Source organism: Poecile atricapillus, chromosome Z, assembly GCF_030490865.1.
Source record: "Poecile atricapillus isolate bPoeAtr1 chromosome Z, bPoeAtr1.hap1, whole genome shotgun sequence".
In the NCBI taxonomy this organism is placed as follows: Eukaryota; Metazoa; Chordata; class Aves; order Passeriformes; family Paridae; genus Poecile; species Poecile atricapillus.
In genome coordinates this window covers 48,421,889-48,447,875 of record NC_081289.1, presented here as the reverse complement: position 1 = coordinate 48,447,875, position 25,987 = coordinate 48,421,889, and the positions used below count along the sequence as shown (strand labels likewise).

Genomic DNA, 25,987 nt, shown 5'->3' with positions numbered 1-25,987 from the left:
AAGCCTCTAGCGCTGGCCCATACTGCCCTCACACACCTCAGCAGGGCAGAGCGCAGGCAGTGACCCATCAGCTCCAGGCAGCAGCTTTCTTACACCCCCTGCTTCTCAGGAAAGTCCTTCTGCACAGGCTTTTTTGCCTGCTTTGTTTAAAGGCGTAATACCTTAACTCCAAGCCATTCCCAACATCTCCAAAAAAATACAAACCAGGCAAAATTAACTAAATTTTCTTCAGCCCCACTCCTCTCCCTGACAACCCCATCGTCTCATTCAGTGAAAATACAATGGTCAAAGCATTTCATAATTCCATAAAACACAAGCACCACATAAACCACTTAAATTTGGTTCCCCATCTATATCTTGAAGCAAAAAAAAAAAAAAAAAAGACACATCACACCATTAATTTTCACGTTTAATGTAATGGCACTCTAATTAACTTTACAGTACTTTTATCTCCACTAGATACTGTGTTTCAAAAGTATAATGGGAAAAAAAAAACATGAAAAAACACTTTTTTGGTAGTTTTAAAAACTAACTCATTTGTAGTTACATATGCATAAATTACTTTCAAAAAAAATTTCAGTTTTTTTTCACCCTTATCTAACAAAAATTGGTTTTGTTGGGTATTTTCATAAGATTTAAAGAGAGATGAAAGATGGCACTTAAGAAACTCTGAAGTCAGGATGTCATAAGGTTATACCAGGACTTCCGCTGGAGCCTGCCATGAAGCCAACACTATAAATAGGGAAAGAATGTGCAAGAGCTCTGAGTAAGTGAGAAGCATAACATGCTTTGCAAGCCTGTGTTCTGAGGGCCATGAAAGTGAAGACTCTTGGCTGAGGAAAGCCTGCCAAATTTCCCCAGCTGAAGTCTATTCAAAGCAAACCCATCATAGAAAACCACAGGGACAGCCATACGCTGGTTTCTGCAATACTCATGGCAAGCTTTCCTTTGGATCTGACCTTGGATCAACAATAGAAACAACCAGAAAGATGACTTGGAGAAGCCATAGAAAGAAAGGAAAGCATTTTTGGCTTTTCCCATGACAAGTAATTAACAGAAATAATATGAAATCAAGTTAAAATAGACTAGGCAGACAATTTTTAAGGCAGATAAGCAAAAAAGTAGCAACAATAATGGTTTTCTTATCAGGTTTATACTTACACTTGAAAGACATCAGGAAAACAAGTACACTTTGTACTAAGTTTGGAGCATTCTTAAAGAGGGGAAAATAGTCTAGAAGGAGCCAAAACCTTTATTTCCACCTCAAAGTTTAGCTCGAAAGATTGTGAACTTATACAGTCACTTAAATGACTTGAGTTTTTGGGGTGAAATGTGTTTCCTAAAATTTACAGTGTTCATTTTAGCTTTCATTCCCTCTAATTCCTAGTTTGGGAAGGGACCCAAGTGAACTTCTCGTTCTACTATATCAAATTTCTTTTTTTTAATTAAGAAAATATGCATCAAATTAAGAAAGGTATTAATAGTTTACCTTTGCATCCCACTTGTGGAGTTGCCTCCCACCAAAGGACATTCACAAATACTCTCATGTTTAATACTTAATCTTTGTGAAAGTAATTCATAACTTTAAATTAATGATTTGTTCACTTGGATGCCCATATGATAGGAATTGGGCAGATAGTCTGATTCATGCACAGGACTAATGGAGTATGTTAAAGAAAATAAATGCAGAAATCTACAGGAAGTACAACTTTGCTTGAATCATATATTAATTATACAGAAGAAACAAAAATCTTTACTTACATAGGAAAAGGGTGAAACAAACACACTCAATTCAGCACTTTTCCTACTATAAGGATATTGCACATTCCGATAATGTTGCACAAATTACTGGCTTTTAATAAAGACCATATATGAGGTATTAGTCTATTAATAAATAAAGAAGAACATGGAAAAGGAAAAGTACTTAATATAATGCAACAATCCATTCCAAGGATTAGGCAATGAAAACTGAACAAGCAACAATACGTACACTTGAGGGGAAGGCTAAAGTTCCTTAGCAAATAGGCAGCTTTCAATATCCATCCAAGAAGCAAAGGGTTAAATCTCTCAATAAAGATTTTAAGAACTCAAAGCCTATTTAGAACACTGCTAGCTAAAATGCTTATTTTGCTCATGCAATCAGAAAGATAAATTCTTACCTCCCAGTCTCAAAGGGACAACCAATTTAACATACTGAACCTGACTAGTATGACTAGTTAAAGAGTTACAACAGAACTTTTTGATTGACATCAGCTAAAGTATTTGCAGTTTTGTTGTGCAGCATTTTCTGGTGGTTGTTTTCTTTTTTAGTTTTAAGTAGTTTACACTGGTTGTGGGTTTCCATGGTCCTAAAGTCAATACCCATTAGTACTGTCCTTATTAGCAGTCTCCAGCCACACAAGGCATTGGATGAATACAAGGATTTTAATTTTCAGTTTTACTCTGTGGTAAGGCTAAGAATTTACCTTTCAAATTACAATGCTGAAAAATTCCTGCTGACAGGAAATAAATCTGTCAATCTAAACACTGTAGCTTTTACTCAGACCCTTCCAGGAACACCACAAATCTGTAGGCAAGCTTATCTCATTGAAGTTCCTAAGATCTCAGAGGGGTATTTTAGCTCAATAAACTGAGTTGTGAGTGCACACATGGTAATATAGTAAGCTCAAAACAAGAGTGTTTTGGGTGTGCCCTGCCAAACCTTGTTAGAGAGAGATTTGTACTGTGGAAGGAGGGGGAAAAAAATAAAACCAAAACAAAAATTTTGTGTGCACACAAACTTACACACACAAATATCCTTATATTCCCTAAATAAGTCAAAGGTTATTCAAATCCTAAGATCGTTTCAGGCCAATTCAGAAACAAAACTAATTCCTACATCACTCACAGTCTAAACATATTCCCTCACTATTTTCCACCTTCAAAAAGTAAGGGTTTTACTTTTGCACTTTTGCAATGCTAGAGAGAGCAACAGACCCAGGGAAGTCATATTTCTCCTGCTATTTTGTGTAAATTACGTAATTTGCATGTAAATATGTATCAGGTAAAAACTGCAAGTGCAAACTTGGAAAGACATGACTAAAAATAGAGCAGCACTTCAAAATTAAAGTATCTCCTCTGCTTCAATCCAAACACCAGTAATTCAATCAGTCCTGAACTGGCTTTTATGAAAAAAATTATATTACATTTCTGAAATGAAAAATATATATCTTGCACTCAAATTTAGGGAAAGTGTTTACTAAATTGAAACACATATAATTTTTTCTGTCACATGAGATTATTTCTCTCCTGTTCTAAGCAGCTGTTGACACATTTACTTTGCAAAAGCATGTTGTTTCTATTCTGAAGATTAGTTTCACCTACAACTTCTTTATAGTAGTTTATGTGTTTCTTAGAAAATACAGTTCAGAGAATTTCTTCCATGTTAGCACAAACCCAAGAAAGATTATGAAGATGTTGAGAAAAGAAGAAAAGTTTAGAAGAAAGGAAACATTATTGTCCAGAACAGTCAGTGTATGTGGTAACCATGTTTCCTCGTCTCTGAGTGACAGTCCTGCAGTGCTTGCTGGATCCATGAAACCTGGCATCAGTTCGCACCGCGTGTCTGTGTGCGTTTTCAAAGTCACTGAATGAAAACATCTTCTCCATATTTTCAAACACATCATCAAACAGTCCACCTCCAAAAGAAAACTCTTGGAAAGAACGTCTTTGCCGATTATGAGCCTCCCGATGACTTCGGAAATGATTTTCAAAGTGCTTTTTTGACCGGGAGTTTTGACTAAATAGATCAAAGTCTTTGAACAGATCGTCAAAGTTGAAATTAAATGACTGATGGAATGGGCTTCCGTTACTTCCTTTTCCTCCATGACGGCCAAGCTGATCATATTCTCTTCGTTTATTCTCATCTGACAATGTTTCATATGCTAATTATGTTAAAAAAAAAAAAAAGAGTTACGGTTCATTTCCATTTAAAAAAACAGAAAAAAGATAACCATACACAAATACAAAGAACAGCAGCTTTCTCACCCTCTCTCCCTGAGCCAAACAAATTTCAAACAAGACTTCCATTCAATGTTCAAGCCCAGTCAAGATCAACATTTATTTACCTTTCTCCAAACCAAAATAAACTGCTTCAAAATACTTACAATAATAAAAAAACACAGCTATATTATGAGGACAGGTTACACATAACACAACAGAGTAACTATCAATAAATATCAGTGTTTAGATTTGAAAGAAAATAACAATAAGAGGTGGTGATCAGAAAGCCGGAAGGAAGAAGAATGAGTTAGGAGCTCTACCTAACAAGACCAAGGATCAGCTGCACTCCTATCACAGAAACACAGGGCAACATACGCAAAGCTATCTGCCAGACAGCCAGCATGTTCTAGCAACACCAGTTATGACCAAACAACAACATAAACATCGAGGAGATAAAGAAAATTAATTTCACCATATGCCAATTCTCAACTTTTCAGAAGTTAAATTAGATTGCCCTCCAATCTTTAGTTTAGAACTACAGCTACTGGTATTCCAAGGCAGAAACTCTGATAGAAAACATACCCATTCTGATAACTAAATATTTTAAAAACTCATTTCCTTACCTGTCAAAGACTTGCAATTATTCTATATAATTGGACATTTAGAGTTTCTATTTCCTCCTGTAGTAGGTGCTAACAACTGCAGTAGGTATCTAATAGGGCTGTTCCATTACTCGTTTTCATCATACTACTAACTACTTTTCTTTCAAAAGAACTCTTCTGCAGACATGAAGGTAAAAGCCAGAGATCCCATTTAGTTAGGAGAACTATACATATTGATGGATGTTACACCCGAGTTTACAGGGAATAGAAGCAGGTATACATTATTTTTCAGCAAGTCTGTTCTTGATTATCCACTTGTACCATTTTATTTTATCACTTATAAGAAAAGATCTCCAAGATCATCAAATCAAACCATCATCCTCAAGGTGAAAAAGCTTCTTCCTTATAACCACTTAAATCTCTTGCACCTGCTCTCTATTGTATTCTACCATGAATCTCTGAAGCACCCTGCTCTGTGTTTTCTTAAAATCTTCCCATAGTTACTGCAAGGTTGCTGTTAGACCTTCCTGCAGCTCTGGTAGTAATCCTGAGTTGGACCTTATGAAACAGATCAAAAGGTAACAATTAACCTCCTAGGGCTAAAGCTGTCCTCCTACCAAGTATTTTTTGTATCTTTTTGTAAGAAGAGGAATATGCCAAAAGCCTAATAAATAGAAATGCATAAGCTGTGTAAAAGGCCTTCCTATGTGCAAGAACACAGAAACAAGTCAGATTTTGATGCTGAACATTCAACAGCACTTAAGTGGAATTCAGAAAAAAACCCCTTCATACCTCTTATTCAGTAAAAACAAAATGCACTTAGATTATAAATGTAAGACATCTATCAAATTATTAAGACAAAAGACAGTGTATATTACCTTCAGCAATTTCTCTAAATTTTGCTTCTGCTCCAGGACTCTTATTTTTGTCTGGGTGGTATTTCATAGCCAGCTTGTGAAATGCCTTCTTAATCTGGCGGTCAGATGCATTTTTTGGAACTCCTAAGATATCATAATAGCTCTCTGTAGCCAGTATTAATTCAGTTATCATTAAAATGCAGAGAGCAAATGTGAAGACAGATTGTGTAGTGGCCATTTCTCCAGTTCCTAAAAAGAAAAGGAAACATACTTTAAGAACAAGTTACTTTACATTTCACAGCAACTTGGTTACGGCTGTATGCTGGTAGAGGAAGACCAGTATGTTTCAGGAGTCAATGACAGACCTGTAAGCGCACTGTTTTACACCTGTCAAACTCCATTACGCTGTTTTCATAGTCACAGAATATGTAAGTGAAAATACTGAAAAGTGACATTTCACATGCATAAAATTCATCTTTGTTTTACTCTTAACTGATTGTTGTCATTCTGAGTTGCAAAAGTAAATACAAAGCACATTCCATTGCATCTAAGGTTTCCCACTGCCATACCTGAACTAGCTTTACACTAATCCTTGACTTCTAGGACCCTAAATACAGCAGCTCTAAATTAAGCACAGGCTGCAAAAACTGATTCTACTGGACAACCAATTCACTGATTAGCTGGTGCAACAAAAGGAGCCTGAAAACACAACTGGCCTAGAGATGATTGTGAGGTGCAGGAAGACTGTTAGACACTCATGCTCAGCTTCAGTTTGTTTAACCAACCTAAGGGGAACATGATAAAGAGCAAATCATTCATTTCCATAGTTCAGCCAAGTAAAGCACATTTTCCTTTATTTAACAAAAGGCTGGCTTAGCTCATCTGCATATCAGATTGCATTATAAAGGAAAACACCTACCATATCTCTGATATCAAAGAATTAATCTGATAAATACCACTGCATAGAAAGGTTTACATATGAAACCCTCAGTGCTGGAAGGGAAGGCAAAAAACATCTTTTACACAAGGTAAGTAGCTCCAACAATAATCAAAATCTGTAACTTTTTTTTCAACAATACATCTGTCAGAAAGATATATTTTGAAACAAATATATGAGAACTTAGGGGGAAATTGTGGTATATATAAACGATTTAAGAAAATAGTTCCATATAGCCACGTGGTTTTTATTAAGGACAGGGTGAGCTGATCCTGCTAGAAGGTGAGAACAGACAATATGCCTGTGCATATTATATTTAAAACACAGAGTGCAGAAAGGCAAATGTTCAAATACAGAATGCTGGCTGTCACCTGACCAGAAGGATGCACGACACGACCCAGAACATTACAGATGTAAAGTGTCCCCCCCGCAGTGTACCAGATTACACTGATTTTAATGTAATGTAAGAACAACTCAGAGACAATTGATGTTATTCTCCTGGAAACTGAATAAACAAACAGTCTGAGCACCATTAAAGTTAGAATACTTTTGCTAGCCAGCATGGGACCCAGTATTTGTCAGGCAGAATTCAAAACTTTTGAGTATTTTATAAATACGAAAATTAAGTATTTACCTGAAAGTCAATACACTCTAAACAACATTAAAATGCAAGAACCAAAAATTTGAAAAAATAATATCATTTCTAATAGGTTGAGTCAGGGGGCTAAAATGAATGCTGTGCGATGAGAGCAAAAGGCTTGCAAGATTAATCTACCCATGCCCTCTTAAGCATTTATTTGGCCAGCAGCCTGCACGATATCAAGTGTTAAGGGGCAGCAGTCGAAACAAATTGTATTTTGATGTGTACTTAAATACCAAATGGACAGCTCTTTCCAGTATTCTTCATGCACAATATCAGACATATTTTTAGTACAAAGTTTTCCTACATATCTTCACTCATCACTTCACCAACCTGAAATTTTACCACTTGGGCACTATGAACTGTACACATGTACATCCTTCCATGCTTTTGGAGCTTTCTTCCTGTTTGTGCTTTATAGATGCAGACTTATGTGTTCATCTCACATGTGATTCTTTTTATTTACTTCATTAACCCACACCTGCATCATCCTTGTATAATCACCTGCTGCATTCTCTTAAGGTCAACTATCCTTCTACTATTGAACACTGAAAAGAACTAAAAGGAACAGTTCATGTCCTCCATTAAGAGCAAAATACTCTTTCATAAATCCTGAGAGGCAGAGATCAAGTTAGTCCTTTCAGATTTTCTGCTCTGGCTAACCATCTCAACTTGTATTATTCTTTACAGCAAAATACACCTGAATTTTTCTTTTTCTACAGTTCTTTACATTAGGAGTTCTTTAATGAAGTTCTCTGCTATATTTGATGTATAAAGCATAGTAAAAAAACAGTACTTAAGTTTCACTGTTTTTTAAACTAGCAAACATAGGTTTAATTCTGGCCTTGAACAAATCAATCAAACTCAAATTTAAGAATAAGATGTAAATGAAAACCAAAAACAAATAAAACTCCAGTATAAGCAGCATTAGACTTCATAGGTTCATCAGCGAGAGCAAGTCTTATATTTAGATACTGTCAATTATTCAGTTTACTTCTTAGAAAACACCTATTTTATATGCTGTCAGTATCCCAGTGTTGCTGCTGTCAACTACTTCAGCCCTGCCATTCCTAACTATTTTTTACACTCCTTTTCTAAAGAAAGTCTCTTTTAAATATTTTTTTTTTGCTTATGTTTCTTCACCCACTGTTTCTGAATCAAAAAGCAACATGTAAGTTGCACTTTCCCGGCCATACACTGTAGCTACTTAAACCACATTCCAGAATTCAATAAATTCTGTACACATTAAGCTCATGCTATAATGAGCTCTAATGATAATTATGAAGAGCTACACTTTATTTAGGTACACCTCAATGAAGTAAGAGACCTTATGCCACATAGTAACTATTTATTGGGTGAGCAAGTACAGAGCTCAACTACTGTTCACCTTTGTATAAGAAGTGCACCGTCCAATGTTTACCCAAAGTACTGCAGCGGCGATAACAATCAGTTCTTCACTAGTTTATTAACATTTATCAATAGCTGCAGAATGAAGTGATGTTTGAGGATGATGTACCTAGTTTAAAACCTATCAGATTTAGAAAATAAGAAGCTACTTCATCTTGCAACACAAACACCCTAGTCCGTCCTTCTTTGAAAGTAATTGACCAAAATCTTGAATAAATGCTTTTATTCAAAGTCTCTCATACTCAGAGAACACGAAGCATCACTAGTGTTCTGCTACTGCTTTCGTTCCAAAATTGCTATACACTAACCTGCGGAAAGCTCATGTCCTATAATTATTTCTGCAAACAATTTACTAGTAGTAATAAAGTATCCGAGGTCTTCCCCTGGCTCTCCTACCACGACTAATCCGATGAGTAAGCAAGTCTTGCAGTCCTCAAGCAGCTACAAGTAAGTCTGTCAAACTGAGTGACTCGTACTCGTCTTGGCCTCTCCTATACTAACTCGAAAGCAACTACAGAAGGTTCCTGGATCTTGCCCTGGAGCACAGGGAAACGAAGGAATCAACCTGGCATCACGCTGCCTATCCAGACCCCTGAAGACCTCGCTGGAGCCGGACCGCACCATCGGGTGGGGCCAGGCCACTGCTGGGCTGCCGCTAACAGCCACACTGAGCGACGCTGTCCCACCTCCAGTGCAGCCCGGCTGGGAAACACCGCGGCAGCGTGGCCCAGAGAGACCAAATTTCCAAAGAAATGCTCCGGACCGAGCCTCAGTGGCCCCCCCTCTCCGCCGCCCCCCTCAATTTCCCACGCTGCCCCCAAGCTTCCCAGCACCCCTCCCCCCACTACCCCTCCGCGATCGCCTTCACTCCACTCACTTCAGCCACCTTCCACTTTCTCCCAGCCCTCACCCAGCGGCCGCGGCCCTTCTCCGCCGTCCTCACCTCAGCGCCGGCCCCGCTCCCCCGCGGCCCCTCAGCGCCGCCGCCGCTGCTCCCGCCCGCCCGCGCCCGGCGCTCGCGCAGTCCGGCCCCCCACGGTTTCTACACGAAGCGCTGCGCCATTGGCCGCCCGGGCGCACGTGACGCGGTGCACGCGGGCGGTCGCAGCCGCGCCGCCTCCGCCACCCGCCGCTGGGGGCGCTGTGAGGAGGCGGCACCGCCCCCGGCCCGGCCCGGCCCGGCCCCGCCCCGGTCCTGGTCCCGGTCCGGCCGTACCCACCATGCCGCGGTACTGCGCCGCCACCCGCTGCAAGAACCGCGGCGGCCAGAACGCCAAGGACCAGCGCAAGCTCAGCTTCTACCCGTGAGTGGCCGCGGAGCGGGGCAGGGTCTGGGTGAGCGCTGGCCGTGCGGGTGGTAGTGAGCCCCACCGCGGAAGTAAATAGCCGAAAGACTCAACGCCACCGATAGACCACGCTGGTGGTTACCTTGGAACCCCGCCCGGTCCCGGGGGGCTGGAGGGAAACAAGGCTGACCCCCTGAGGGAAGGGAAAGTGTAGGGAATAAAGAGTGGACAGCTGGGACATAATCACACACACACACCGTCCCTCGCACAGGACGGAACTCGGGGAGCGGGCGGTGATCCGCAGCGTCTGAGGACTTTGGAATAACTGCGGAGGGTCCGTACAGTGAAGAGCAAGGAGATTCGACTGAAAAATAAAATTTGCACTTCTGATTCTGTTTCGCTCCTGCCTGTATGGAAGCGATGTTCTAGCGCGGCAGGCAGTCGTGGAAGCTTTGGCTTAATGGTGAAGTGTCTTGTGTATGACGATATACAAGCCAGGAGAAGGGCCCGGAAGAGTAAGCAAGTAAACATATAATTATATTATTATAACATTCCTTAAAATTAAACTTCCCTACTAGAATTACTGCCTTACCTGCGCTGTGAACAGAGGCATTGCTGGTTGTTTGGAAGCAGCTGAGTTAGCTGCAACTCGGCTACCTCGGTTACCAAAGCTCAGGTTTATGGTGGCTGCATTGTGCAAGGGCAGTCACCGTGCCCGGCCTGCAGTAACCTCTGCACTATTGTGGTTACGTGGCTGTCGCCTCCCAGGATGGTGAGTTATAAACTATATCGCAATCCTGAGAGAGGCACAGTGCAGGTAACTAAGTATTAATGTATTTGTGTAGAATAAAAGTATGGAACTGTTTGTCAACAGAAGCAACTTAAGAAAAATTTGAAAAATAAGTTTCACAATTAGCCTCAAAATCTGTTTTGGCAAAATTTATACATCAAACCAAGTTTTCTTTCAGTTTCTGATTAGTCATGATTATTCTAAGATTAGGAAGGCTGTGTAGGAAGACCTACAGGAAGACTGCTTTGAAAGAAATTTTATTTTAGACTGAAGGAAAGCTTATTTCCCTGGCACATTTCTAATATAGAATACATCATAAAACAATCATGAAAATAATTTATTTTCCCTTATGCTTTAGAGAGTGTGAGTGTCACATGGATAATCAAAACAAGTTTGAGTACTGAGATATGTTTATATTCAAATGTATGGCATCTGTATGGAGATAATTGCCAAAACTTAGCTGTTCTATCTAGCCTTTGAGTAGTGCTGCATTCTGAGCTTCATGCCTGTAGAAGGGGTGCTGAGATTTGATTTATAGATTTCTCTTGGCTTATATTAGTGACTACTACAGATGTGAATTGCAGGTTTTATTCCCTTGCCTTTTACCACCAATGAAGAAGTCCTCTGCTGCTCTGTGGTTGGGGTCTGCATCCCTTCCAAACCTTTGTCACCTAATCTCAACTGGCCTAACTGCCCTTCTTTGTTTTATTTCTTCGCTTCTCTGACTTTGGTAGTGATGGCAGCTGCTAAATAAATTCTACTTCCTCTTTCCATTTCCCCTTTTTTTTTGTGTCTTGTTTATGCCAGAGAACAGATTCTGTTGATTAGTGAGGGGGTGTTAGAGAATGAGCAGAATTGAGAACTAGCAAAGTTGCCTTTAAGCTAAAATAATAACTTCCACTGTCAAACCCTTCTCTTGAAAAAATAATCTACAGATTATTTTGTTTTCCATCTGAAGCTGGTTGAGTCTGGGTAGATCAGTGGGTCCTGTGCTGTGAGGAGCGAGTGTTCTCAAGGCCTTCTTGGAGAGGATGTGGTTGGTGACATGACTTTCAATGAAAGGAAGCCATCATCTACCTGAGAGACATTTTTGGACCTCTGTAGTAACACCCAGGCTAAACTGTGTTACAGAGGAGCATGTTCTGTCATACGTGCAAAGCTGCCACTGGGTGTACATGATCTAAGCAGGCAGGATTTGGATAGCCTGAACCTCTAACTTGTCCTTCAGAGGTTATTGTGTTCTTACCAGCACTGTTCCTTGCATTCCTGCAGATATGCAGAGCTGGATGCTTCAGAAGCTTGCTCTGTTTCCTTGGTAATTTGAGGACTTACATGACAACAAATTCAAAAGATTGGGGAAGGGGTGAATACATGCACCTTTATGCTGTGAATTCAGCCCTCTTTCTCTCAAAATCACCTGAGTTTGCAGTTTTGAAACACAGGCCTTGTGTAAGAGTCATTGCTACTTGTGGCTTTAGGAGGAAACTTGCAGCTTCAGGGATTTAAGGGTGGGATCACAAAAGTGGAGATTTTTCCTTTGTAATTATTATTGCTCATGATTCTCAGGAATATTGTTTTCTTAACAGTAGTCACTTAACAGTGCTCAGAATTCAATTTATGGTTTATGTGTCATATGTAGTTATATGCTAGAGTTGAAATAAAATTGATATGCACCAGAGAAATATAGAAGCACATTTCAGATACCCTTATACCTGTCTGAGGAGAGGTGAGAGACAAGAGTGGTCTGAATGTTCATGTTCCCTTTACCATCACTTCTTGACTGTGAATGCATCATAATAAGCCTTCAGTTTCCCTTTAATTTGTCATTAAGTACATTTCATATCTTCACACACTTTCCTTTTAATTTAATTGAATCAGAAAGTTCTCTTTCTGATGGAATTTGTCTGACCATTTGCATGTATTTTTAAAGTCAATTTTTTTTTTCTGTGAAGGTATATACTTGTCATTTTCCTTTTCAGGTAGATTAGATGACTGAAAAGTTAATTCTAAATTCTAAATTTTGATAAACTATAAAATATTATGTGGGCTCCTAATGAGAAAGTTTAATTGCTGAAACACAAAATATAGAAATGTTTTGCATCTGCGTGCATTTACTTTTTGAACAAAATTTAAAACTTGTATTGGAAATATTCACATTGCCAAATTATCTAATAATCTGAAGAGGGGCATGTATTAGGAGGTACTCTGATAGAAAATCCTGGTTGTGTCTAGAAAGACAAGCCCTAGAAATACTATTAATAAAATGAGGACCAATCTTAACTTTATTTAAATTAAGTCTCAATATTTCATCTCCCTTCAACAGAACTGCTTTCTGAGCAAGTGTAGGATCAAACCTTTAAAAACATCTTGGCCATGGATTCTGAAACCCTAGGCTAGCAGAAATCAGAAATTCTGCTGCTGAACTCAGAGAAAATACCCAACTAGGAATAATTTGGATAATGATTGGGTTAACATGTACAAGACATCCAGATCAGCATTTAATACTTTAAATTTTTGAAAAATAATTATTTTAATCTTTTCTAAAGGAAGGCTACTTCTAAGTAACAATGAGATATTCTTATTTAAAACAAAGAAAGACAACAATAACAGGGCGGTTTTGTATATTTTCTTGTTTGTCTTTTCAACTGCTTTAAAAAGATTTCCACTTCATGATAAAGAGAGACTTGAGAAATGGTTGCGGAACATGAAGAGAGATTCATGGACTCCAAGTAAGCACCAGCTCCTCTGCAGTGATCATTTTACCCCTGATTCCCTGGATGTGCGATGGGGGATACGGTACTTGAAAAATACTGCTGTGCCAACTATTTTCTCTTCCCCAGATGATGAGGTAATTTATTTCTATCTTTTTATCTTTTTTTGTTGTTGTTTTGTAGTACAAAGCTACAAATGTAATAAAAATGTAGTACAGATTTTCTAATCTGTCAGATAATCATATTTTATTTAAAAAATAGAATTCCCGTCTGTCAAAACAGTTTGTCAGCAGTACTGACACAGAACAGGTATGTGATTCCATAATGTAAAGGAAAAACAACTTCCTCTAGTTTGAGTGGAGTGGTTCAGTATCTTTTTTTTAACTGAAAATTACAGAAGCGTTTACTATAAAAAATGTTAAATTTCTTATGAGAATATTATGTTTCTAAGCTTTTTCTTATGCAATTACTCTTAATATTTTAATGTTCTTTTAAGGTCTTTTATTAGCTGTAGAGAAATACTGGCTTTGGAATGTATTCGTTTCAAACTACATACTTCTCTTTCCTGTCCCTAACCTTTAGCCTAGGAGCTCAGGACTGTAGACTGCCAAAGACAATCTACAAAGACTAGTCCATCTTGTCTTTCACAGATTCATGCTATTGGTTACATAAAAGTATTGTGCTACACAGGCTCCTAAGCTTGATCAAACCTATGCTAATTCTCTTCTAGCATGTATTTATCTTCCTCTGGATCATCAGGTGGAGGTGGGAGGAATGGAAGGGCTGGTTTTAAGGCTAAACAGGTGAAACTGAAATATGTAGCTAATTAATTTTACAAAGCAATTTCTTTTTAGTCATGAAGTACTCTGTCTTGAACATCTGCAATTGTTGTCTAGACTCTTTTGACTTTGTGGAGTGAAAATTGATCTTGATAAATCTCTCAAATACGAAACCAGAAAATCTTGCAATATATATATCTGAGAAATCCCAGATGGATTTATCCAGTTTGGAAAAGTAATTTCTGTGCTTATTTTTAGTTTAGCCATCATTTTCCTGCTATCAAAAGAAAAAAAAAAAGAGATGCCAGTGCTTTGTACCTGTGATTCTGTGAACTTGCTTTCCTGTGGTCTCACTTCTCTCTCTGGCATTACTTTATTCTCCCTGCACTTTTCTGAACATCAAGTCACATGTTTTTAGTGACCACCTCAGCAAATCAACAATATCTTTTGACTTGACCTCTGGTTCTCTACTTGCCCCAAACCTTAACTTTCTACATAGACTGAGTATTCAGAAATATATGGATATGAATTCTTATTTTGGGTAAAAATTTCTGATTAGTGTGTCTCTGACTAAATGTTGAGGAAAAAGAAACTGAGGCCCCAAACTGCCTTTGGAAACATGAGAGCAAAGAATTGCTGTATTTGCATATTGCTCACCACCACCTTGCTTTATGTATTACTGAGCAAGTCAAGGAAGTCTTCCCAGAAATGCTTAATGATTCTTCATAAAACATTTCATTCTGGTTCTTCTTCCAAATAAAGAATGTTTGTGGCTCAAGAGCAGTGATAGTTGCTGGCATTTCAGTATCAGTAACGATTCTACATTAGCTTGCAAGAGTTTTTATTTGAATATTGACCTACAAGTGGGAGGGCAGGGACTGATAGACAAGGAGGTTTTCAATGCAAGTTAGAGTCTTCCTTTAAGCAACTGTCCTGAGACTTGTTTTGGTGCATTTCCTTCAACGTTAATGGCAGTTCTGTTATTTGAGATTTTGGGAACATTTATATAATATATTTTGTAAGAGATTTGTCTAGTTAAAATACATAGTCTGAGACAGTCTTTTACAGCTGCAGATAAGACAGAGAAAGGGAACTGCTTCATTTTCACAAAATCCCAAAGATTGACATGATGTTAGGTATTGTCTTGGAAAATGTAAAGGTAACCAAATGAATGCTATTTCTGTATAAATCTTCCAGTTCTTCTGGGGCTGAAATTTCAAATAAAACTGAATCACAAAGTTGAATGCACTTAGGATACTTCAGATTACATACATACTTTTAGGAACATACATTTTGAAATTATCTTTCTCATTGTAATAAATTTTTTCAGCCTGGCCTTTTTTTTTTTTTTTTTTTCCTTTTTTTTTCTGACCTTTTTTTTTTTTTTTAACTTCTTTTTCCTGTTTTCCTTTTTTTTTTTTGTTGGTTTGGATTTTTGAATTTTTGGGTTGGTTGGTTGGTTTGGTTGAGGTTTTTGCCTGGCCTATATTTAATTAGCAAAGTTAAAATTGTTTATTTTTCTGTTTCTTTGTTCTGTATGTTTTTTTTGTTTTAGTTCCCATGTACACAGTTTTGCATGAGTACAAATTCATCAGAGTGTTCTTTATGTAATTAGATCTACTAGAAAAAATAAGACTCCCACTATTTTTGTATTTTTGTTTCACTGAGTGACATACCTAAAAGTATTATTATTATTGTTATTTATTAAAATATTCTTTATTACTAATATAATTATTTGTGTATAATAAATATAATGTAATCAAGTGTAATCGTGATGTAGTTTATGTGAAGGAAGGGAAAAGAAAGTGGCTAAAAAAGGACAAGCTTCAAATTGTCTCAGTATCAACTTCTGTTTAAAGTCCTGTTAACTATGTATTTTTCTGCTAAGATCTCTATCTATAAACAAAAAAAAGGTTTCCGTTTTTATAAAGCGTAAAATTTAGTTGGCAGAATTGAATTGCTGGTTTACAATCATCTTTAATGCAAGAACTTTGTGCTGTGTACATTTAATATATTTACTACAATGTTTCAGATGGTAATAGAAGATGCCAGCTAGTCTTTGTGTAGCCCCTGCTCTTCAAGTACATTTAAAATTATGGTATCTTGTGTGTAAAACAGTACAAATTCCCTAGAGTTTGACAAAAACCTATAATAGAACAAATAAAAAAACCCAAACCACAATAAGAAAAAAACCCCAAAACTAAAAAACCAAACACTATTATTGCTTTTAGAGCTTTAAAAATAGTATTTTAACATTTAGGACATGAAGTAAAGTTGTGGAAGATGCTTACATGAATTCTGAGGCCTCTGATGTAATTTTTAAACAGTACTCATCTAAGTTAGTCCTTTTGCAGTAGCATGCTATAAATGAGACTTAATTTTTTTATGCTTAGTTATTTTCTTGTTACAAGGTGGTGATTTTCTTTTTTTTTTTTTTCTCCTCCAGGAAAAAGATTCTTCTGAGAACAGTTCACAACAGGTACAGAGAGAAGAGCGGACAGAAACAAATGTTGTGTCAGAGAAAGTATCTGTACCGCTTGAACCTTGTATACCAAAGAAAAATCCTGTAATTGCACAAAATGTAGAGGAAAAGGTGTTTTTTTCAGAAGTGGTTTGCTCAACTGCACTGAGTAAACCTTTACAAATTCAAAACCTGCAGCTTCCAGATGAAGGTGGCTTTCAGGCAGACAGTGTCATTCTTGATAGTTCTTCTGAGCAGTATTTACATCAGCCTAATCCTGTTTTAATGACAGCAGCAGTCCAGAGCGTGGAAGGTCCCAGTGTTCAAACTTCTGTAGAGGATTCAGGAGGTTGTACAGCTACAGTCCTGCAATTTACAGACCCTGACTACTTGAATTCATCTCTGAAACTGAACAATGCTTTTGGGTCGGTTACTGACTATGCAGTTGAAAATTCTGTCCCTCATGTGGTCTGTTCTGGTGAAGTGCAGACAAGTGAAGATGCAGTTTTACTGAGTACAGTCACACAAACTATTGAGCAGTTCAGTGGAAGTGAAGAGTCTGTCATTGCTATTATTATGCCAGCTGAGAGTCCAGAAGAGCCTGAAAGAGTAAGTAGTTCTTTCCTGCCTGTTAAGGAAGAGTTTCTTGACATAGACAAGACAGAAGTGATTGAATATGACGGAAGTGAAATACTGCAGACTGAGCATTCATACTGCAGACAAGACATAGACAGAGATCACCTTTGGCAGAAAATTTCAAAACTCCACTCTAAGATAACTTTACTTGAAATGCAGGAGGTAAAAACTTTGGGGAGACTCAGGTCCTTGGAAGCTCTTATTAGACAATTGAAGCAAGAAAATCTGCTTTCTGAAGAAAAGCTGAAGATGGTAGAAAACTACTTTACAACACTTGAAGTGACTATGATACAGTAAAGATTTCCAATTGATGGTTCTAAAATATCTTTTTAGTCTCTTTGACTGTACTTTTGGACAAATTAACTTTGTTTCCAGTTTTGGTGTTTTAAACATCGAATGCTAATTGTGTGAATAGCAAATACTCTTTAAAATATTACATCAATCAAAGTTAAGTGGAGAATTTTGTCTGTAAAACATGACTGACAAGTAAGATTAAAAAAAACAGCCCTGAATTGGGTGAAGTTTTCTTAAGTATGTGAATTAAGTCAGTAAAACATAATTTAACCCTTCCTTAGCTGCAGGCTTCTTTGAAACATGCAATGCCTGCATTTGAGACAGCAGTAGAATTGACAGAATAAGCATATAGGACGAACAATTATATATGTATATATATATATGCATTGTCCAGTGAGGCCAAAATTGCTCTTTAGTTTTCTGTTCATCTAACATTTGTTCTGATAGTTTTTTGTACGCTTTGATATTATTAAAATTGTTTCTGCATAAAAGGTGTTTTCTTTCATTTGTTTCTAGAAACAAAAATTCTCATAAGAATATTGTTCCAGTAGACAGGCCCATCTCATTTTTAATTTTTTTGTTATGATTCAGCTCAAGTGGAAAGCAATCTTAATCATAGATATTTCTGCTAGTTAGTAAAAGGGAGAGCTCTATTTAGTGACTGCTGTCTGCATTGATCCTCTTACAGCCTACAGCTGGGTAATGCATGTACCCTTAATAATACACAGAAGAAAATGTTCTACAGAACAGGTTGCTAGTGGAAGTAGCAGAATTTTACTTTGCAAGAAATGGAATTACAGAACTAGAAAATTACTCCCCCTTACTGATATTATTAACTATTTCTAGTGCGTAGGTTATCACTGTAGTAGACAGATACTGTAATTCATTCTGAGGAAAATTAATTTGCTTAAATACTTTCTGCTTATTCTGTCTGTGTCCCACTCAGGATCTAGTATGCTCTAGTACAGTGAAAAAGTCCTAGATCATCTGGTCCCTGATGAGACATCACAGCTGCACTAGGTGATCCTTGTTACATCCCTTCCAGCTGAACTCTTCTGGTATATTATATTCTACAACCATTAGATTGCTTGAGGATGTGTTTTTCCTTATTCAAAATGGTGTCATCACCACCACCACAAGTTCAGTCTGGGACTGGAGCAAATTAGTTTCTTTTCAATGTTACTTATATTCTCTTTTACACACTTTCTAAACTCTTCTGGTAATCTTTTCATGAGGAATTTAGAATCAGTTCGCAACAGCTACGAAGCTGGTCTCCAACTGGATAATAAGTTAGAAACAAATTTCAAAAATTTTGAGACTTGGAATATCTTGAAGTGCAGAAGTTGGCCTGCAAAAGCATAATGTTGTAGGAGTTAGTCTGCATTAGTAACCACAGGATTAAGCTTACTTTGTCGTTCAACTCATTAACTTCTTTCAGACTTTAAGCACAGGTTATGCTTGGTAAAATTGCTAAAGTACATAAAGGTCACTTATTATACGGTGAGTTACTTACCTTGTCTCTGACCTGCTCATTTTGCTCTCCCTGCAAGTAAAGAACATTCCTATTCTGCTTTGTGTGCTATGAAATCACAAGGAGTGTCCTGTGTACTGTAGAAACACTGCTGCCGTATCTGATCCCATCTTGGGAACATTGTCCAGGTGGCCCCTCTGAACTGCACATTTTGTAATGTTTTACAGAGTAAGAGATCTTTCAAAGTGATTTACAAAATGCTATATGAAACTGCTAAATGAGCTGGCAATTTTAGAAGTTTCATCAATGTACTACAAATCCTCTGCACATGCTGGTTATTTTAAGACTAACAACCCATTTCAAAAGTTCACTGTAGTCCTTGAATGGCAGTGAGAGCTCAGATATGGCAAAAGAGTTGCAACACCATAAGCTGGTGTCTCAGCAACACTTTCCCCCAAATATTTGTGGGGTTTGATATGGGATTTGCATCGCTGATATATTTTTGCTTTTACTAAGAGCTTACAGTATTAAAATTGAGAATATTGTTCATGCCATAGGTTTCTTTAAATGGGGGGGAAAACCCTAAATGCTCAGTTTTCCTTTTTTTATGGAGTTTTTTGGGACTTATGTGGGTTGACTTTGGCTGGATGCCAGCTGCCCACCAAGCTGTTCTATGTCTCCCAGCTGGACAGGAGAGAGAAAACCAGATGGAAAACAACTCACAGGTTGAGATAAGTCAGTTTACTAAAGCAAAAGCTTGCATGTCACACAAGCAAAGAGAAATAAAAAGAAGGGTTAATTCTCTGCTTCATATTGGCAGTAACATTCAGCCACTTCCCAGGAAGCAGCGCTTCAGCATTTGATTGCTCCCAAAGGCAAATACTGTAAATAACAAATTTCCCCCCCCTTCCTCTTCCTTCCCTTAGGTTTTACAGGTGAGCTGACACCATATAGTATGGAATATCCCTTTGGACTGCTTGGGTCAGCTGTCCTGGTTGTGTCATCTCCTGAGGTCTTGCCCACCCCTGGCCAGGAGTTTGGGGAGACCGCACTGATGCTGTGCCAGTGCTGCTCAGCTGCAGCCAAAACACCGGTGTGTTACCAGCACCTCTCCAGCTACCAGTGCACAGCACAGCACCGTGAGGGCTGCTCTGGGGAAATGAACTTTGTCACAGTCCTAGGTTATAGCAGAAACACTCAGTAGCTCTACAAGCCTCTCACCAGGTCTTCGAATTTCACTTCAGAGTGTGTTTCAGACCAACGGACCCAGGGTGGATATATTAGTTTAAAATGAATTAGCATTATAGTTGGCTGTTGCTGCTGACAGAAAGAAATGTCTGGTCCTTTGCTTCAATTATACACTAACCCTGAATTATTACAAGTAAGGAGAAATGGCATGTTGAGAATCAACAAACCCCTCTGAATTAGATGCTACATGTGCAGTGCAATTTCAGTGTTTCCTAATCATAAAGTGCAACCTTGCACACACACAATTTTAGTTCACTAAGCTTTATGGGCACTTGTGCTATATATTACTCCTGCAACTTTTGTGAGAGGTTGCAGCTGCACAGTAATAGGTACCACAAAAGACCCACCTCCATTCTGAGCAACCCAGGAAACACTGTGAGCAGCAGAATGAATTCTTTAAGCACCCAGGCAGAAGCAGACAAATTCCACATCCAGCCCTGAGAAAAGGCATTAGAGGTGAATGACTTGGTTCCTCTCCACAAATTCCACAAGCAGGAAGCAGGAAGCGTCTTGTTGTGTTGTAAGGCTGGAGCAGAAGCAGCAGCTGCACTCTGGGGCCTTGTGAGATGCTCAGGGAAACGGGAGGCAGGAGTGGGCTTTGGCATTGGCACTGGCAGAAGTGCTCCTCCATGGGGTATCTCTGCACCAATGCAGCACCAACTGCAGGTGCTGTCCCCCCTCGTTGCATTCTCAATGCCAGGCACAGCTCAAAGCTGCAGAGAAAGCCAAGTAGTGCGCTGAAAGTCATGAACTGCCAGCACCAAGGCAAGAGGGGAGAGAAACAGAGAAAGGGAGCAGGGCAGATTATATGCTCATTAATTACTTTAAAATTATCTTAGATTGGGGCAAAAAAATACTTTCCTTTGTTCATTTATGAGGCAATTTTCTGACTTACTAATGTGAGCTAATTTAAATTTCTTCAACCTCAAGTGGATCTCTATAAATGCTTTAGAATTTTATTCCCACTTAGGAAAAAAAAAAAAATTAAAAATCACTGCTCTATTTTCTCCTTTACTAGAACCAGTGTAATGGATTTCTAATTTACCAGACCATTTACTGATACCAAGATATGAGTTTCAGCCAAAATATTTTCCACAAAGAAAACAGTTAGAGTAAAGCATCTAAGCAGACGTTTTCCAGGAAATATATCTCTTGGCATCGTTAAATATTATGGGGCACATTGCAAAAAATTATCACTGTTTAAATACCTGCCTTTCCTCTAAAGGACTGACATTTCTGAGTGCACAAAAGCAATTTAGAAGGTTTTTTCATAGCCATTCAAAAAGGTTAAACCGTATAGATGCTTATGGAATGTATGTACATTTCTATATAAGAATAGAAATTAGAAAAATAAAAATTTAGTTATTTTGCATATAACTAAAGCAGCAGTGCTCCCTGTAAACAGCAGATGGTGCTACTGGATCACGCTGCAGAAGTGAAACTAAAGACATGCGTTTTATTTTTATTCTGTTGTTGATTAAACATATGCAAACAGATTAACAATGCGGGGTTTGGGGCTTTTTTCCCCCTTATTTCAGATGTATCTTTAAATCTCAAATGTATCTTTGATACGGAAGGGTAGCGTATGAACAAAACAGTGTGACATTCTCTTCAATCTTACAGAAATAAAGCTTCAGATAAAATGAAACTCATTTATATTCTGAGCATAAAACATTAAACTCGAGAGCCTTCTGCTCAAATGAATGGCAGAAAGAAATGTATTCACTGTCCTTACGTGGAGCATGATTGCATTCCTCATTTGTTGAAGTGGGTCAGTGATTACTGTTTGAATCCCGTCAACAGTTTAGCGTTGCTTATTTGCATATTAATCGGGATAATAGAGTGAGTGTTTAATCACACCCTTCATCAGGGGTGTCTGGTTTGCTGCTCAAGCACTGCATGCACACATGCTTTTGAGACGGGGAAGATAGGTGCACAACATCTTATGTGTGGCATAACACCCTTCGAATTTTGCTGAGAATATACAACTTGAGACAATCAGAATGGGTGAGCGTTGGTCGTACACACACAAGAAAGTTTCTTCTTTTTTCAGTGTTACTTTCAAAATGTTAAAGATATTTGGGCATTACAGTAAAGGTTAGAAGTGCATATGTGATTTTCTGGATGAAAGGAACAGGGCAGCAGCAGTGGCACTGCAAAACCAGATAGTGAAGGGATCTGTATCAAGGCAACCCCTGGCTTCAGAGGCATAAATAATCCTCAAGGATGGTTGTTGTTTCTCTGAGTCCTCAGTAAGTGGTGGTCAGTCCCTCCACCACAGCCTCCTGACAGAAGTCATCTCACCTGACTCTGTATGTCTCTACCATGAGGTGCACCACAATTAAATTCTGTTTGATAGGAAGAAGAAGAAATTAGCTAAGTAAATGTCAGTTCATCTACTGAATATAGCTAGGGGATATTCTAGACATATATATATATATATATATATATATGTGTATATATATATATATAATACCCAAGTATATGGTATATAGTATATAGTATAAATACCTAAGTTCCCTAATACAAATCTCACTTGTTTCCAAATGTAAATCACTTTTAGTTCTCAGACAGGGACTAGTTAGAAAGACTCAAGTCTAACACGAAGGAATTGGGCACAACAGTCCTTCAAAATTGAGCCTCAAGTTTCCTGTACAGCCAGTGACAAGATGAAGATCTTTGAAAATTCTAGAAGGGATTTTACTCAGATATTTAATTTGTATAGATACAATCCTTTCTTTTCCTTAAGATTTTGAAAAACACCTCTATCTCTGTAAGAAATTTGTAGGAAAGTAAGAAAACCGATTCACCAGGTGCCTGCCTTAGTCAAAGTACCTCAAAAGCACAAATCTTGGTGCTGCAAAGCATCCTCACAAGGTGCACATCAGCTATAAGAGCTCTGTGCCCCTCCATTAATAGTACAAACTGGTTGCAGTCAGACACGTTTGACCTCTGGCAGCCCCTCGGGCCTGAAAACAAACTTGTCGCTGCTATAGCTCCTCTCTGGAGTGGCAGCAAACACCACAAGGGGTCCTTTTCAGCCATGTCTGCTTGGGTAAGCACATTATGGATCACAAATAGCGGCAGTCTGACCTTCGTTCCGAGTCAGTAGACTATGAAGCCACTAGGCTTTAGGAGCTCTCAGTGACAAGAATAGCTACTGTTTGGAGATAATAAAGACATGAGAGGGATAGTTTCACAGCAAGCAATATATATAAAGCTCTTTAGATCCTATACTTAGCAGAAGCTGTTATTAATCTTACATCAAGTTTCTTTATTCAGTGTTTTATGTGGTGAGAAATCCTGTATGGTGTAAAGCTGGCTCTAGCTGAGGGTAGTTACAGACTGTCCTTTTTTTGGCTGGACCAGAGTTAATTTTCCTCTCAGTAGCTGGTATAGTGCCATGGCTTTTTGTATTTATCATGAGAATAATGTTGATAACTCAGTGATGTTTAATTGTTGTGAAGCAGTGCTTACCCTGAGTCAAGGAGTTTCCAGTTTCCCATACACTGCTAGGGAGGAGCTGCACAAGAAGCTGGGAAGAAGCATGGCCAGGACAGCTGATCTGATCTGGCCAAAGGGGTATTTCATGCCATAGAACATCATGTCCAGTTTATAAACTGGGAGAAGCTGGCCAGGAGCTGCAGATCAGTGCTCAGTGATGGGCTGGGAATCAGCCAGCAGGTGGTGAGCAGTTGTGTTGCACATCACTTACCTTTCTAGGGGTTTATTTCCCTCTCTCTTATTTTTTTTTTAATTTCCATTTTTATACAATTACTATTAATTTTATATTATATTTTATTTAAAATATTAAACTGTTCTTATCTCAACCCACATGTTTTGCCTTTTCTTTATTCCCAGTTATCTCTCCCATCCTGCAGGGAGCCGAGGGAGTGAGCAGCTTCATGGTACTTAGCTGCTGGCTGGGGTTAAGCCATGGCTTGGAGTGACAGCCCCATATTGCCTCAGTGCCCACTGACAGACTATGAATACTCTCACAACACTGAATTAACCTCCCCAGGGCTGGCTCCAGCAGACTGACAGGCTGTTTGCAGGAAATGGTGAATGTTCTGCTGCTGCCAGATAAGGATGATACAACAGCAGACTCTTTTCAAGCCAGAGCCCCAACCAACATCTGTGGAAAGGCATGCACACCTCACCAGCAGCGCAGCAGCCCCTCTCTGAGGTTCAGTTATCTGTCTAGTCCCTTAAGAAGTGGGGGGACTCTCTCCCAATGAGCTCAATTTCCCACCTGGTACAGAAACACTGCATTTTCCCACCGTGAGGAAAGCACATATTCAAGGTTTGGCTGGCTCAGAGGACATCTGCTTTGACCTGAATCACAGCTCAGATCTCCAGCAGGGACTTGACAAAGAAGCAAAACCTGGACTGATGCTGGCTTATATTCTTTTATTTCCTCCTCCTTATTGTAGTGAAAGAGGAACAAATAATCTGAGGCTCTGAGACTTACTGGGGTAGGAAGTCCTGCAAGGGAAAAAAACCCACAGATGATGAGCACAAAACTATGTTTTATTTATGAACATTAATTAGAAGAAATTAAAAAAATCCCAATTTGATTTTTCCTTTAAAATATATTAGACACTGACACATATCTGAGACTTGCTACAGAAACATGAGCTCAGCCACAGCTTCATTTGAGGTGACTAATTTCACAGCTATTAAACATATAAATCACCATAATGATATCACAGTCATAAATCCAAATGAAATTCTATTTTACATCTTTCACATTAAAACCATAAATTTGTTTTGTCAAGTATCCAGTTTGTGAGATTTCAATAAATTTTATTCTGTATTTTTACACATGAAATAAATTTACAGCTTTATCAATGGGGTTTGGTGCATACTGAAGGATTGCAGGCATTCTTTGTTTACTTGTTTTTGTTCACCTTTTACACTGATCTCATTTCAGGACTTCAAAAACACAACATCCTATTGCAAAATCGCTCATCAGGCTGCCAGGAGCCTGCTGCTTGCAGCAGGCATTGCTTACAGCCTACATCTCTTTGTCTTGCCACAAGCTCACACGTTAAACTTGTGGGGTGTAGATATGCCCGTGGTTTACTGCACTGAAATCCTCAGCTTCCTTTGACTGCACCCTGGCTGGTAAGGACAATTATCTTCCACCAGCTAATGTAAATATGTTAGATGTTGCCTTTTTCAATGAGTAGAATAGCTTTTTAACCTACTTGATTCAAAATTAACTCTCCATTATGTCTGAAAAGATTTTGCTTATAATAATCTGTCGGAGTGGGGGGTCTGCAGCTCCAGCTCCCTCACTGTTGATAGCAGATAGTATATTGAAATGGAAGAAAAAAGGCAAAGAATACAATATTAAAACACAGCTATGGATCTTGTCTAATAATTTGATCTGTTTCTTTGATAAATACAGATTTGAAAAATTTGCCATCAACAGCTGTGTAGATAATACAATAGTGGAAATCATTGATCTAATCCCCAGCATAAGAGACAGAAAAGATGGAAAGCTTGTGGGAGTCACTGTCACAACTGCCTGTTGTAAACACCTGCAGGTTTTTTACATTTTGTAGTTACCACAGGAAAAAAATAATCTGACTGTTAAAGAAACATTGTAAGCTACTCAAATCATTTTTTAGTTAGAAATGAAAGGTTTTATTTGGGTTTTAAATAAGTACGCTCAAGAACAACTAAAATTATAAGCTTTTAACCTAAGTTTAATTGGAGGTGAAGTGGTGCTGTGAGAGTCATGCATTGACATGAACACAATGCTGAAGTGATGGTAATTGTTACAGAGGCAGACAACTTTTGCTCTATCACACACACATGCACACCCCAAAAACTCTCAAGATACTGTATTGCTTTAAAAAGCAAAAAGATATTTGGATAT

The 25,987-nt window shown here is 38.4% G+C and overlaps 2 protein-coding genes across 7 annotated transcripts; one reads left to right on the top strand and one right to left on the bottom strand.

Annotated features, from left to right (window-relative positions):
- Positions 1 to 410: 410 nt before the first annotated feature.
- On the bottom strand, positions 411 to 9,430 carry LOC131573219 (dnaJ homolog subfamily B member 9-like). Of its 3 annotated transcripts, none has more exons than XM_058826947.1 (3): positions 9,368 to 9,430; positions 5,462 to 5,689; positions 411 to 3,923 (listed from the first exon to the last, which is right to left on the bottom strand). In XM_058826947.1, exons 2-3 carry the CDS (start codon positions 5,676 to 5,678, stop codon positions 3,493 to 3,495), a joined length of 648 nt encoding a protein of 215 aa, XP_058682930.1. In that variant the 5' UTR covers positions 5,679 to 5,689; positions 9,368 to 9,430; the 3' UTR covers positions 411 to 3,492. The 3 variants fall into 3 exon arrangements, with proteins under 3 accessions (XP_058682930.1, XP_058682932.1, XP_058682931.1); XM_058826949.1 differs by having other exon boundaries at positions 9,335 to 9,415; XM_058826948.1 differs by having other exon boundaries at positions 9,302 to 9,397.
- A 215-nt stretch (positions 9,431 to 9,645) lies between these two features.
- Positions 9,646 to 17,865, top strand: LOC131573638 (THAP domain-containing protein 5-like). 4 transcript variants are annotated; one of them, XM_058827784.1, is made up of 3 exons: positions 9,646 to 9,728; positions 13,159 to 13,348; positions 16,437 to 17,865. In XM_058827784.1, the coding sequence occupies exons 1-3, from the start codon at positions 9,646 to 9,648 to the stop codon at positions 17,382 to 17,384; spliced, it is 1,221 nt and encodes a 406-aa protein (XP_058683767.1). In that variant the 3' UTR covers positions 17,385 to 17,865. The 4 variants fall into 4 exon arrangements, with proteins under 4 accessions (XP_058683767.1, XP_058683770.1, XP_058683769.1 ...); XM_058827787.1 differs by having other exon boundaries at positions 9,653 to 9,759; XM_058827786.1 differs by having other exon boundaries at positions 9,653 to 10,225.
- Positions 17,866 to 25,987: the final 8,122 nt, after the last annotated feature.